Source organism: Telopea speciosissima, chromosome 1 (genome assembly GCF_018873765.1).
Source record: "Telopea speciosissima isolate NSW1024214 ecotype Mountain lineage chromosome 1, Tspe_v1, whole genome shotgun sequence".
Classification (NCBI taxonomy): domain Eukaryota; kingdom Viridiplantae; phylum Streptophyta; class Magnoliopsida; order Proteales; family Proteaceae; genus Telopea; species Telopea speciosissima.
In genome coordinates this window covers 27,628,812-27,644,279 of record NC_057916.1, presented here as the reverse complement: position 1 = coordinate 27,644,279, position 15,468 = coordinate 27,628,812, and the positions used below count along the sequence as shown (strand labels likewise).

Below are 15,468 nucleotides of genomic sequence, written 5' to 3'. Positions count from 1 at the left end.
CTCCTTGGTTTTTAAAGCCAGACTGGACAGTGAACCAAAAAACATGTCTGCTCCTGGTTTTTCGGGTTGAATTCCATGAACCAGAAATGTGTTCATTACAGGTATTCCAGTTCAGCCAGAGGTTCAGGCTGCTTTTAAAAACTACAATTATCACTACTTAGTTATGATCATCTTCCATGAGTCAGTGACATCATGCCCAAAATAAAACATCCATCAAATTTTTTAGAAATAAATAGATACCATGAAAATATTAAAAATTAATTATATTCCTTAACACACCAACGGAGAAAATGCTTAGCAGATAGTGGAAGCCTCTGTCTTTTTTTTTTGGGGGGGGGGGGGTGGAGGGACCCGAGGAATAGGTCAAAGCAACCCTTATATGGTCTAATTAACATAAATAGAGAGTGAAGGGATAAGATAGATACTAAAAGCTGAAATCATGAGTAGATAAAGTAGTTAAAAAAGCAAACCTTCATCATGCAAGCCAATTAAACACTGTGCAAAACCCAGATATTCATAGTCGTCACAGCATCTAGGCAACCCAAGGCGTTGGGGGGGGGGGGGGGGCTGGACCAAAAGTGACACCAACAAGACATCCACCTAGGCAACCAAGGTGCCTTAGACGCCTTACAGCTATGCAGATATTATTGAACTTTGAACTTTATGCCTATCACCGAAGACCAAAACTATAGATGGTAATTCTTGACTTTCCCTGAGTTGTCGGACGAACCCAGTCGACAGCCATAAACAGGCTGTCTTGGGGTTTCACCAACTATCAACACTACTCAATGAGATGGGCTCAGGCATGCATGGTACCATTCCAGATGGTGTAACTGTATCCCCTTAGATCCAGCCTGAACCACCTAATCCACTCAATTTCTTACCCAGACCACGTACAAACCCACCCAGTTGATCACTTACCTTTTTCTTTAAAATAAACAGACGCTTCTATTCCTTAACTTTTATATATGCCCCTAAAACCACCTGAGTATAAATGGGCTAGGCTGAAGAATCCCTCCATTTGAAAATCAGGTAATTCCTCAGTGGGCATATAGCCTTGCTCAACTACCAACTCCTCAACCGCCACATTTAAGCATCTAACATGGCTTGCCCCAGTTCTACTTACAAGCCAATTCAACTTTGCACCAGAAGCTAGGATATAATTGAAATGTGACTGGCATCACCCCAGTGCATCACATGCTGGACCCTAGTCCTATACTTGTGTTTACAAACTAAGTCAGCATTATAAGAAGGCTATACAGAACCCAAAGGATGTAGGAGGAAACAAAAACTAATCTACAAACAGAGAGGCATGGGGGGGAAAATGGACAATATGGAAAAGAGGAAAAGAAAAAATAAAGCACCTCCTGCTTCCATCTTCCTCTCTGAGCTTCCTCCTCCGCATCTTCTGCAGTGCCCTCTGGATTTATAACTTCCAGTCCCTCGTAACCAACCAATCTGGAGAAGGGGGAAAAAAGCACCATGCCTTGGTTATAGACTAAAATTTCTACAATTCAAACAGTTAAATCATCGCATATGATAAGCAATTGTAAACAAATGAACCATATTCTAGGCTACTAAAATAATGCCCTCAATAGTATAAGTCCTACATACAATATCTTATGCCCTAACTAGTATATCTCCTAAATACAATATCCTACATACAAAAGGTGAAGAGATCCAACAAATAGCAGCAAAAAAGACCAACACCTCACAATTAAGAGGTCATGATTTCAAATCTCCTTGGGGCCTACCTATCAAAAAAAAAAAAACAAATAGGAGCAAAGACGAGATAGTAACAAATTGACTTATTACTGTGCACCCCTTTCCACAAAAAGAAAAATGAATATCCTAATAGAAGGACCAATCAAAGGCACAGAATTTAAATTAAGAGGTAAGCATGACATAAACCAGCAACATTTACTAGGACCTACATAGAAGCACAAAAAATAAAAAATCAAGATAGTAAACTAGCAGTGTCTAATAAGAGGATGTAACTGCTGGAACTACAAATCTGTTCTCATAAAACCAAGAATAGATTAAGTAATTTCAGATCGACATCAGACAGAATTTGTCAACGTAAATATTCGCCTCTAGGAAGGCTTCCAGCCAATACAAACCATTCCCTCAACATAGAACAGCCCTTTTCCATATCAGACTCTGCAACATGAGATAGCACAAATGGAAACTCCAGTCTCGAATTAGTTTGAAACAAGACAGTGGAGGGAGAAAGAGAACTGGGTGGGAAGAGAAAAGTTTATCTGGTTAAAGGAACAAGTTCCTTCTCCATCCTAAGGAGTACGGAGTCAACCCCTGGTGAGTATCATTTTCTAAGACAAAAAAAAAATTTTAATGGACTGGCTAAAGAATAACAGATTTCAATAATATAGACAATTCAGAGCTACATTAACGAATTCAAGAGACTGACTTGTTTGAAATTTACCACTTGAAACAACATTCAAGAAAACAGAACATATACTTCTTCAATTAAATACCCAAATTCAGCTTCCATTTTTACTTATCTATTTTTTTTTAAGACAACAATCCAAAATTTCTGCCTCGATGCATAATTTGACCTCTTGCCCCACCATCCGAGTAACCAGCATAAACTCTTCCAGTTCAAAACCCAAAATAGCATGTTTTTCAACAAGTTGATATTTGACAACATCCAGAAATCGAATAGAAGGTCTGGTTTATAGAACTCTCGGAAAGAATCAAGTAAGGTCTAACTTCATAGACCTTGTGGATCACATTCCATAACGGACAAGAAAAACAAACATATAAAACCATTTAATTTGGGACGACAATAACTACAGTCATTCAAAAGTTCGAATCGCGTGCAGACAAATCATGCTCTTATAAGGAGATGCACAAAATACAGAAAACTTCACAATTGAAGAGCACTAACACAAAAATAGAACTAGATATTCAGTTCATAAAGCGAAGATAAACTTAACATGAAATAACCAATAAATAATAAGGGCTCTTAAGTCGAAATGAATATTAAGAACTTACAACACAACCGCGTATGGGGATGAATACGAATAGTAAAAAGACTAAGTTGAGAGAAGCCAAAGTACCCATTGACAGATTTTTGCATCGCGTTTCCAAAGTTGGATAAGCTAGAAGCGATGGACGCGAAAAAACCACCACCCTGCTTCTGATCCTTAGAAGCCATCTTAGGAAACCAAATTCGATTTCTATCTCAAGTCGAGAAGATCTACGAACGATCAAATGATCTATAACCGACAAAAAGAAGAACTGTAATTGCCGGGATGCGATTTTCCTCGATGAGATCTCCTCTCTGACGATAAGCCCAAAGCTTTTCTCAATCAATCCCCCACAATTCGAAACCGAGAGTTTCGAATTGGAAAAGTCCAGGAGGTTCGAGAGAGAGAAAGCAAAATTGAATAAAGAGAGCAGAAAAGAATTTCAGAGTACAGCGAAGACCAGAGGTGGAACTCCTGTTTTGACAGTAGTGCTTTGAAGGGAGCCGAGATCTGATATTTTTCTACAAAAAGGTTATCGTAAATTGTTTTTTTTTTTTTTTTTTTATGCTTTTAAAAATGATACTATTATTCCTACGGTCCTACACTCCTACCCAAAAAAAATGATATTATTATCTTCTTAATTAATTAATTGTTAAACTGTTACTTTAAGACGGTAATTATAATTATGTTCCATAATCCCATACATTTTCACTTTTCAAACCAGCGAAACATGAAAATGACGAGAATGACCCCACAGAAACTGAACGTTATTAAGAAACTGAAACTAGGCCCCCACAGGAATTTGTATGGGTAAGGATAAGATCGTCTATCGGCTGACTTTTGGTCAAGCTCATCAACGTAAGAATTTAGGTGTGGGGCTCCCCAGTGATTGAAGCGGAAACCTTGTTCTTTTTAATAGGAAATAGAAGGGAGGAGGTGATTAGGGAGTGAATACCCTGGGTCGCTTGAAAGTTGAAATGGATCCATTCAGTTCATGTGTATGGGTTATCTTACTTCAACAGCCAGAGGTGACTCAAAACTCGATCGACTCGATTAGGGGTGTCAATTCTACGCTCGGCCCGCCAGGCCCACCGAGCCTGCCCGATTAAAGCTCGGCCCGGCCTGGCCCGATTACTAAACGTGTCGGGACTAAGTCCGACACATTTAGTAATCGGGCAGTTAAGGTGTAGGGTCCTAGCCCGTCAGGCATTCGACCTGACCGATCGATTCCAAGCTCGACTTAGACTGCCCAGTTATAGCCCGACCCTTTAATTTATAAACTTCCCCTCCCTTCCCCTCCAAATTTCATTTTTTTGTTTGTATTTTTGTTGGTCTTTGACATTTATTGGTTAGATATAGTTAACATAGGTGAGATGAAACTTAATTTTAGTTTTTAGATCTTACTTTGTTAGATGTGCTTCTATTCGATGTTGTGCTGCTATTTTTTTATTCCCTTCTACTTACTTTGTTAGATGTGGTTCTATTCAATGTTGTGTTGTTCTTATTTTTCCTTTCACTTACATTGTTAGATGTGCTTCTATTCGGTGTTGTGCTGCTATTTTAGTTGAGATAAACTTTATTTGACTTTGAGTTGAGGTATACCGTGACTGTCCAACGATGTGATGGTTTGAACTTAAAATTCTGGTTGCATGTCAATTAGTAAGCCCATACCATTTAAAGTTAAACGACTCATTAGCCCATTTTGGACCCGGTTTAGGCCCGTTTAACCCGAATAAGGCTGCTCCGATTAAAGATCAAACACCGACCGACCGAAATGAAATCGTACCATACCCGTCCAAGGCAAGCCCGAATGCCTAATCGATCGAACATAATGCAGTCTGTAAAATTGGTGAGGCCCGGCTAAACCCGACCGAGACTGACCGAGCCCAACCAATTGACTCCCCTAGAATCGGTTAAACCGATCAAAATTGTCCCTAACCAAAACCGATATGGCCTATTGGATCATGTTTTAGACTGATTTAGTGCAACCTTAAAACCGAATCACATTGGAAACTGAAATTACCCGACATCAAATCGAAACTGGTTAAAAATCTGGACTAAAACCTAACAAACAGATATCAACCTAACAAATAGCTTCATGTGTTATTTGTTATTGTATGACTTATTGGAGAAGTAAATTGTATATCACAATTGTATGTGGTTCAATAGTCAATTACTGGAGTCTCTATTATAATACGTTAGTATTAAATGTTCAGTTGATAATTCTTTTTGACAGCTATACATCTAGTAGTAAATATTAATTTATAAGGATAATGACTAGGCACGTCAGCACTATGCCCAGCATGTGTCTATCTTTCTCCATACCTGTATGGAAGTGACTCCTTGCTTTCCTCAACTCATCCACCCCATTGGGCATAACCGCTAACTTACTTAGAACTAGGGGTGTAAACGGGCCGGTTCGGGCCAGTTTTGATTTGGAATTTTCGGTTTCGGTGTGACTTTTATAGAAATCGAAACCAAACCATTAAGAAATATTCGATTTCGGTGCGATTTCGGTTTCGGTGCGGCTTGGTTTCGTGTCGATTTCGATTTATGATAACGGATTGATATCGGTTTGGTACCAGTTTTATATAACTAGTAAAGTCTGGTTAGTGCTAATTTTTCTTCTCTTTCTCTTTTAAGTACATAAAATATTTAAAATACAATGCATATTTGTATCCTATGTCCTATGGCCTATGGATACAATTGGTTGGGTAATCACTAACAAAGGATATGAGATAAAGTGAGAAACTATCACAACACATTTAGGGGGCAATGGGGCATTAGGCATTTACTGATTTACTCATTTGTCGGGTTAGGTCGGTTCGATTTGGGTTTAGGCCTAACGGTTAGGGCTACCGGTGCACCGTCGGGTTAGCCCAAACCAAACCAAACCAAACCGTTTGCCTTTATGGATCCACAAACCAAACCGAACCATTAAGAGTTCGGTCCGGTGTGGTCCGGGCTGGTTCGGGCAGGTTTCACCGGTTCGGGTTGGGTATTGACACCCCTACTTAGAACTAACAACATGCCCAACCCTTGCCCAATTCATAGACATAAAGTATAAGATGGGAAACCAGAGAACTATGGTCGCAAAGGATGTTTCTAGAAAATTTATTATTGCCATCTTTATTTAAACAAGTTTCTATTCAAAAAATGCATAACTAATGCTGAAGTTCTAGCTTACATTGTATTAATCCTTGTTACACATAGTTTACTAAGTAAATATATGACTATTTACCAACATAAAAAGGGTTAAATCTTGTTTAAAACAGTTTAAATTTGTGATATATCATATACAAATAAAAACCCCAAGTTTTCCCTTAATTGTGTACACAACCCAAACTCAAACAGAACTGAAACCAAAACCAACCCAAAAGATAAACATTGGTAGCGAATCAGGGATAAGTATTTAGAATCAACATCTATAGGCTGAGCCGCCACAATGTTAGAATTTTCTAATCAAATCAAAGACTTATCTAGAAAAGTTTGGGCGGGGTTGAATATGATGGAAGGCACAACTGACGGGATATCCAAATAAAATAGAAAGTCACAGCAAATAATGCCAATATAATATTCATTAAATTGTTGCTCTCTAGATCACATTTTCTTCACGAAATTAAGTTGAATTGGTATTATCATATCGAATGTCCTTACTTAGATCCTTGTGTTGAAAGCGAAAATGTTTATAGCTCAAATCATTAGTATTCATTTATTCATCACTTATGTCTATTATTTAGGTAAAATATCATCACTTATTGTGGCTCAGAAACTGAAAGAAACCTCAAAAAACACACACAAATAAAAAAAAGGGAATAGATTGAGAAAGAAACAGATGTAAAGATAAAAGGAACTTTCAAAAAAGGATCTAAAAAAGAATAACAAGTATTCGCCGAATAAGATCTTTACCATTTTATTTGTTTGGAAAAAGACATCCCAACAAAATAGATGAAACGGAAGACATTCAACTGAATTGGAAAAGACAAAAAAAAAGTCATAAGCCAAAATAATTGAGGATGTATCTTGGAAACATGATTTGAATTAGAGGATGTAAGGGCGGTTTCGGTCCTTTTTCAACTAAATAGTTCAGTTCGGTTTGATCCATTATGAAATTGGTATAAACCGAAATTGAACCAAATTTTATTTGGGAACTAAATATTATTTGGGTTTCGATTATCGGGTTTGAAATCAGTTTGGAATCTGAATTCACAAGCTTTGCAATCATATTGCAGAAGATAAAATTTACAAAAACATTGGGAGAATTGTGAAGGTAAACGAAATGACAATGAACCAAACTAGTTCACTCTTCATTGTGCTGTGAAAGAAAATCCAAGGTTTAAACTACAAATAACTTATTTAACACCATAAAAATACACTAGGAACTAAATCTAGAAGGATCAAAGTGATATATCCAAATGGATATAAACCTCAAACATTCTAAACTATTAAACAAATCCATTATGTAAAACCCATGAGATCTAAAAGTTCACAAACACAACACAACCATCTCAAGACTCAAATTCATTATTAAATTATGTTCGATTTCTATTCAATTTATCAGTTTACGATCCATTCGGTTCCGATTCAATTTACAATTTTATTTTATGATTTTACTCGGCCTATTGGTCATTTTGATCAGTTTAGAACCAACATTTTTTTTCGACCCACAATCGAAAGGGAAAAAGGGAACCAATTAATTTTGATTTGGTTTTAAATGATTAGTTTTGGTTCACTTTTGACACCACAATAAAGGAATTAGTTTTATGTAGATGTGTCTTTTCATATGGGGAGAAGTAGGGGGTGTAAGTTTTGCCCTGTCGGTCCAAGTCCGCCCTGGCCCACTTTGAGCCTGAACAGGGCTTGGGCTTGATTTTTCAACCTAAGGGTGAGTTAAGGTTGAAATTTTCAGGCCTTGGGTTAGGATTGGAATGGATCAGGGTTGAGAACTCTGCCCTATGTTAGGTTATGCTTTACAAATTATTATTTACATTTTGTAATTTTTATTTAGTATATAATTATCTTTTTGTTTACCAAAAAAGGCTAATTATGTTGAACGAAAATATTTACAATTTTAAGATTGGACTAAATTTTTTAACCCAAAGAAAAGTCTAATAGTCAATTGAGTATGAAACAAACCATATGTGTCTCATTTTTTTTAATGCATAAGAAGTAATTGGCAAAAAAATTATGGTTAATCAAGGGCTGGGTGGGCTAAGCCCGACAGGGTTGGGCCTGGGCAGAGATATCTTAGTCCGACCTAGGGCAAGGTTGGGCTTGGGTTGAGCTAAGAGGACTCAAAGTTGGGCTAGGGTTTTAAAAAACCTGGCCCAACCCTGCCCTTTTTCACCCCTAGGGGGGAAAGATATAGACTCATGGAAGTGCTGGCTTAGGCCACACTCGAAATATTCTATCCGATCCAGTTCCCCAATTCCTCTAATAGAGGGTGGTAGATCCCACCGGACCGAGTGTTTGGGTAGGGTAGGGTGTTAAATCCGTGCCCAAAACCCGGTTTAAAACCTCGTCACCCGTCTGGTTGAACCTTTATGTAGAGCCGGGAGCGGAGTCGCTCGTGAACTGTGGACATGAACTCAAGCCATCCCACAAGATTGTTGACCGTGGGTAGGGGAAAGTTTGTCTTGAGTGCATTCCTAGGGTCCGCCAGCCCTCGCCCGATGTACCCGTTCCCACTTATAGATGATTGGGAGTAAATTAATATCCTAATAACTCATGAGTATAAATACTAGAATGGGCTTAGGACCGATGTTCCTTCTAATCATATTATGGGCCTAGTAGTATAATGGGCCCAATAACTTAAAATGGACCTAAAGACCTAAGACAACCAAACATGACTTAAGACTAAAGTGAGGTAAATAGGGGTCAATCCACTATTCACCTCACAATAGAAAACCTAAATCGTGGAGAGGAGAGGAGAAAAAGAAAGAAGAGGAGAAGAAGAAAGAAGAAGAAGAAAGAAGAGAAAGAAGGAAGGAGAAGGGAGAATTATGGTGGAGCACAAGCTATCATCATCAACCCTTGGTGAGTCTCTTTCTCTCTCTCTCCATCTCTCTTTCCCTAATTCTATTACCTAGGGTTTGAATCGGTTGAGCACACCTTGAGTGCTCCATCTACTCAATTAGAAGAGCCATTAATGGCAAATCCTTGATGCTTAACTATGAAGCACCTAACCCTACCTTAAACTCATTCACCCTTCTCCATTTATGAACCCTAAGTTGGGGATTTACCTCCATTTATGGGTTTCACCAACCCTCATGGAAGACCATAGAGGTGTGGTTTGTGGGTTGTTAAATAACATTGATTAAAGACCCTTTCAAAACCCCCAATACCCAAACCCATGGGTTTCCTTTCCATATGTATTTTAATGGAGGAAAACCTAATCGATCATGGGGTTTACAAACCCATGTTGGGTGTGTGCTATGGCACCTTGGTTGGAGTTGTTCTCACGGCCAAAGAGACCCCAAAACCCCCTAAGAATATCCCATTTTAGCCCAAGACTTTGGGGCTGCAAAACCATTCTCGAATGGCATGAACAAAGAAGATCGCACATGGACAGGCACATACAAGTGCTCGTCCTCGAGAAACTAGATCTGCGGTGGGAAGTCCGAGAGGGACAGCACATGGACAGGCACATGCAAGTGCAGCCCGAGAAAGATCTCTGTCGGTGGGAGGTCCGAGAGGGCAGGCACATGGACAGGCACATGCAAGTGCCGATCCACGAGAACCTAGATCTCAGGGTGGGAAAGCCCGAGAGGGACAGGCACATGGACAGGCACATGATATAGCCTTCTGTCGTATGTGCCGGTCCCCTATTTTAGCCTTGTTTGATAACTTATGGGGCCCAACTCTTCTAGTCCTAAGGCACTAATCTCTCCCCACGTTGTACACTCTCTTTAGGTTGACCGACTCGGCTCGGGCGTATTAGTACGTGGGGCGATGTACTGGCATCGACGCCGATTTGAAGAGCTCGCATCGACGATTGACTGAGAATCAAAGTGAGTGAGTTAAGCAAACGTCTTAATTTATGGAATGTTTGTGTGTCGTGTCTTGCGAATGTCATTCATGCATATGTGCTATAATATATAATTATTAGTAAGATATAGGGCGATATAAATGTTTAGATGTTGATAGGACTTTACATTCTTGTCTTGCGATATTATTTATTTTCTTGCACTATGGTGCAGAATGGTGTTGGATTTAGTTATGGGACTCGGGTGCTGGTTGGTGCTTCGGGACTCCGAGGATTCCATAATATGGACTCACTCATGGCATGTAGATCTAGGGCTTCGGGAGCGGGATCCAAGTGCCGGTGGGTCTTGGGCTTGAGATTGCCCGTGCCAATTGCATTAGAGTTGTCCATTGCATTAGGTGGAAACGGGATGGTGACCGACCGAATGCGCCTTCGTATGCACATCTCGTACTTGTATACGTGCGTATGGGCTAGAGGCGAGAGGATAGCCGGCCGACCGTATTTCGATATCTATGGACTCGGCCTCGGCCTATGCACATGCGTACCTCACTCATACAATAGGTGAATGTGCGGCTAGGATAAATGTTTACCCGTACTATGACCCTTACCGACAGTGGGGTTAGTGTCGGTCAAATCCGTGGTTCCGACCGTTATTCGGGTATACCCACCCGGAAGTTCGGGCGCCAACCGTATTTTGGGCCGAACGCCGTGACGGGATTTGACTCTGGGTTTGCGTATATCTCTTGGTGGAGACCGCAGACAAAGAAGCTTCCAAATACGACTGGGTTTGTCATCGCCGGATACCATCCGCTTATGGTACCGATGTCGAGGATGCTACCTAAGGTGTTGCTATAGTACTATACCGACTTAGTTGTGTGTTAGGTGGATAACAATAAAACTATACATCATCATTCATTCATGTAGCATGATTGTAAATTGTATGTGATGTACGGTACCTTGGTGGTATGGGACACCTTGGTATCCGTCCATCATGTATGGTTTGCAATAACCCCATTCATTATTATTATTGTGTATGTTTGTGCGCTTAGCCACTCATTGGCCTGATGAGCTCACTCCTCGAGAAAACATATTTTTTTAGTTGATGCGAGGAACATTCAAACATGATGGCACGGAGTTCAAGACTCCCGATGAAGGTCATGAAGAGTGGTGGACTTGAGTATGAGGATCATGGACCGGAGTGCTCTGTGAGATGTGTTCCACGAGGGAACAGTGATTCTTGGTCGTGGCCATCTTTTGTTACACTTTGATAAACTATTTTCCGATTCAAAGGTGTATTCTTTTATTCCTCTCTTGATAAGTGTATTTATTATACGGTGATAATACATAGATCCCGATTAGAACCCATTGATATGAAGGGGTAAATTTGAATAGACAATATTTTATATGCTATCACCTAACCGCTAACTCTGATGTTATTAATATTAATCCTTTGTTTTACCTATTATTTGTCGAGGTGAGTGAGTTAGTCTTAGGTCTGCATCGGTGATTCGGTGGTTAGAGAACGTATTAGTACGCTCCAGTTGCATTCCCGTGGTTCAGGGATGGGGGTGTGACATAAGGTGGTCATTTCAGCCCCTTGTTAGAGGAACTGGAGAATTAGGCCGGAAACTGGAGGAGATAAAGATCCAGCCACACTCCCTGATAAAGGTCTTTTTCCCATAAAAGAATTGATAGCGCCCTCCTTCATCAATGGCTTCTTGTGAGAGAGAGTAACCAATTACCTAGGGTTCTAACACTTGCCAAAATCAGACTGGGAAACATTTAAGATACCATAATACCGGTCTATATAAGGCAAGTATATGAATTTAAAAGCTTAACAACTCAGCTTCCACACTGGAGAAAATTCAGCTTCATTAGCTGATGCTTATCATTTGATAAGTAAGCTTTGAGATCCCTCTAAGTGGATTCCACAAAGTTGAAGACATTGGATCTGTAAGGAAGACCACATCTTACGGTTATGAACCATTAGCACTTAATAATATGGTGAGACAAAACTACTGAATACATATGCCCATGTAATGCACGAGCGAACGAAAAAAGAAGTTTCGATTTCGACAAGGAAGGGAACTTCGGAAGATTTCAACGGCCATGCAGTTCGTCCTCAGAAGTCCACCATTTCTGTTCTAATAGGGTCAATTGGCTCCGCTTTTGAAGCAACTCCATATTGGTTTTGGAAATAATGATTTGCCTTTCAATTCCTCTTCTTCTGCAAAATCTCAATCAATTAATTAATTGCATTCAATTTTATTCACCCCAAAATGAATCTACATTCCGCTGTCATCCGTCGATATATTTATATGTCGATTGAGATTATAGAATAAGTCACCGGCGAATGATCTGTGAGAGGCGCCACCGTGAAAAAATGGATAAATCAACCGTCGTCGGCAAGTGTCGTAATCATTTCTGGTGCGTCATCTTCTCATCCATTTTCTTATGGTTCTTCTTATTTTACTTCCATTCTTCTGCTCTCATCAGTAGCAAGAACGTGGTCCGATCATTACACAACGAGTATTCTATTGCCGAGCCAAACTCTATTGGCTTCACAGAAACCAGTAAACGAATAAATTCAACGGAGAACAGAGAGGAACCCATTACAGGGGATGGAATCAAGGTGGAGAATCAGAGGAAAAACTCAGAAAGTCCGAATCACTCACGTATTACAGGTAATGAAACTAAGTCCTCCAACAAAGGAATCATCTCTGGCGAGGAAAAACAAGAACTTTCCGAAGGGAATGAATCGGAAAATGAACCACCGGTTTCAGAAACAGAGGAGAGGGGAGACCTTATTCATGAGCAAACCATCACGGAAAGGAGAACCGAACCGGTTGGCGACGATTCCGATGTAGAGATCAGGGACCAACCGTCGGTTATTAGAGGGTCGAAACCAACTTCCGATGAAGAAGAAGAAGAAGAAAGAATTTCCGATCAGGCCGAACTGGAAACGGGGGAGGGAAAGGGAGAACCTGTATCCAATCGCAACAACTCTGATATGGAGAACGGGTTCGAACCAGTCAACCGAACCCGGTCGAAGCCCAGTTCGGTACCCGCAGACATACAGTCTCCAGTTAACCGGCAACCGGAGATAGAGAACCGGCCGAAACCGAGATCAGATCAGTGTTCAGGTCAGTACGTCTATGTTCATCCTTTACCGCGCCGGTTTAACGATGACATACTGAAGGAATGTCGGAGAATCAGTTTGTGGACAGACATGTGCCGGTTCATTACCAATAAGGGCTTGGGCCCTCCGATTGGGAATTCCAAAGGAGTCTTCTCCAACACGGGCTGGTACGCTACAAACCAATTCACATTGGATGTCCTCTTCTACAACAGAATGAAGCAATACAAATGCTTAACCAATAACTCTTCCATGGCTTCAGCCATTTTCGTCCCCTTCTATGCAGGCTTCGATATCTCTCGTTACCTGTTTGGGTTCAACACAACAGTGAGAGACTCGACTTCTCTTGCCCTTATCAAATGGCTCACTGAAAAACCCGAATGGAAGGTTTTAGGAGGAAGAGATCACTTCTTAGTTTCAGGAAGAATCACTTGGGATTTCAGGAGATTGACAGATGAGGATTCAGATTGGGGGAACAAGCTCATGTTATTGAATGAAGCCAAGAACATGACAATGTTAGTGATCGAATCGAGCCCGTGGCACCGTAACGATATCGGAATTCCTTATCCTACTTACTTCCACCCTTCAAGAGATATCGAGGTATTTCAATGGCAGAACAGAATGAGGAGATCTAAGAAGCGTTACCTGTTTTCTTTCGCTGGCGGCCCACGTCCCAATCTTCCAGGATCTATCAGAGGTCAGATCATGGAGCAATGCCAAGCTTCAAGGAGGAAGTGTAAGTTGCTGGGATGTTACAACAAATCAAACAAGTGTGACAATCCAGGTAATGTCATGAAGCTATTCCAAAGCTCTGTTTTCTGTTTACAGCCTCCAGGGGATTCTTATACTCGAAGATCGGCTTTCGATTCGATACTTGCTGGGTGTATACCGGTGTTCTTCCATCCGGGTTCTGCTTATGTGCAGTATATATGGCACCTCCCTAAGAATTATACTACATACTCTGTTCTTATATCAGAGGATGAAGTAAGGGAAGGGAAGGTTAATATAGAGAAGAGACTAAGTAGGATTCCTAAAGAGCAGGTGAGAGCAATGAGGGAGCAAGTGATAAGGTTGATTCCAAGGGTGATATATGCAGACCCAAGGTCTAGATTGGAGACTCTAGAAGATGCATTTGATTTAGCTGTTCAAGGAGTGATCAGAAGGGTTGATAGAGTGAGAAAAGCGATTATAGATGGAGTGGATCCTGATGCGGGTTACAAAGAAGCAAACAGTTGGAAGTATAATTTGTTTGGCACAGAGGTAGAAAATGAATGGGATCATTTCTTTGCTAAACCAATTAGATCAATCTCTTACTAAGAACTAGTAACAGAAAGTAACAGAGAAGAAACAATACTCAATGTAGTTGTAGATTGGCAAGCTTCTTCATGCATGGCTTCTTGTTTTATATTTAGACTAGCTTAATAGTTCTCTAATACCTTTGTTTTGTTGTGTGATCAAGAAGAACTTATTTAAGTTCTAGCATAGGTAATTCAATGATGGATTAAGTTTTTCCTTCACCTACCCATGGTCTTCTCTCTTCATCCATTGAATTAACTCCCATGTCTATTGTTTGTATGAGTTCGAAAATACCCTTTTTGCAGTCCCATTAGAGGGTCAGATCTCATGGTTGAAGAACACAAACTGGGTCCTTTCCTTCCCATTATAGATTGTAGGATGATAAGACCTCCCATGAGCAGTTCAAGCCAGTAACCATTATTCCTTTCTGGCTGTGCCACTGTGCCTTATTTAGGTGACCAACTGCCCTTGTAATTTTATGAGGACCAAGTTTCTTCACCATGGGTGAAAGATGAATTCCTTCACCGTGGGCAACAGTAACAGCAGTTGGCCACCGGGGAGGGTAGTTTCAACTTTGTCAACAACAGCGATTTAATCATGAGGTCACTTCACCCATGGTGAAGGAATTCTTCTTGTTCCACCCACTGGTGAAAACTTTGAGCCCCTGGGGTAGGGTACAGTAGTAACACTGTAACACCATGTCTAATAATTCTCTCCTCACCACCCTTTTGTTGCACCTCATTGGTGCGCTTCTCCTCTATGTCGTTTGTTCATAGAACCCTCTTCCATAATATAATGAAGGGTTTTGCTAACCTCACAGAACATGTGAGGTGCAGATTGCTCACAAGCCAATATGAACATATCACACAGGATGCAACCCATATAAAAATTGGGGAATAGCCTAGAAAAGTTATATCAATATTTCTAATCTATGATTTCCCTGTAATGTTCAAAAGGCTCATATAATCTGTGAGATTAATATTCTAATGCTCATAATAGATGCAACCAATAGAAAAGGGGGAATCAGGAGTGGCCAAGAAAAGATATGGATATAATTCTTA

The 15,468-nt window shown here is 40.3% G+C and overlaps 2 protein-coding genes across 2 annotated transcripts in view; one reads left to right on the top strand and one right to left on the bottom strand.

The window, feature by feature from the left end:
• LOC122671097 (oxysterol-binding protein-related protein 3A-like) overlaps positions 1–3,486 on the bottom strand; it is a 37,407-nt gene extending 33,921 nt beyond the window's left edge. The window contains exons 1-2 of the mRNA XM_043868200.1: positions 3,081–3,486; positions 1,365–1,458 (exon numbers count right to left, since the gene is read on the bottom strand). Coding sequence (XP_043724135.1) covers positions 1,365–1,458; positions 3,081–3,178 — 192 coding nt within the window. The 5' untranslated portion in view covers positions 3,179–3,486. The remainder of the gene's footprint in view (positions 1–1,364; positions 1,459–3,080) is intronic.
• An 8,820-nt stretch (positions 3,487–12,306) lies between these two features.
• Positions 12,307–14,563, top strand: LOC122641222 (xyloglucan galactosyltransferase KATAMARI1 homolog). The gene has a single exon (XM_043834510.1). The coding sequence runs from the start codon at positions 12,329–12,331 to the stop codon at positions 14,426–14,428; it is 2,100 nt and encodes a 699-aa protein (XP_043690445.1). The 5' UTR covers positions 12,307–12,328; the 3' UTR covers positions 14,429–14,563.
• The last annotated feature ends 905 nt before the right edge of the window (positions 14,564–15,468 follow it).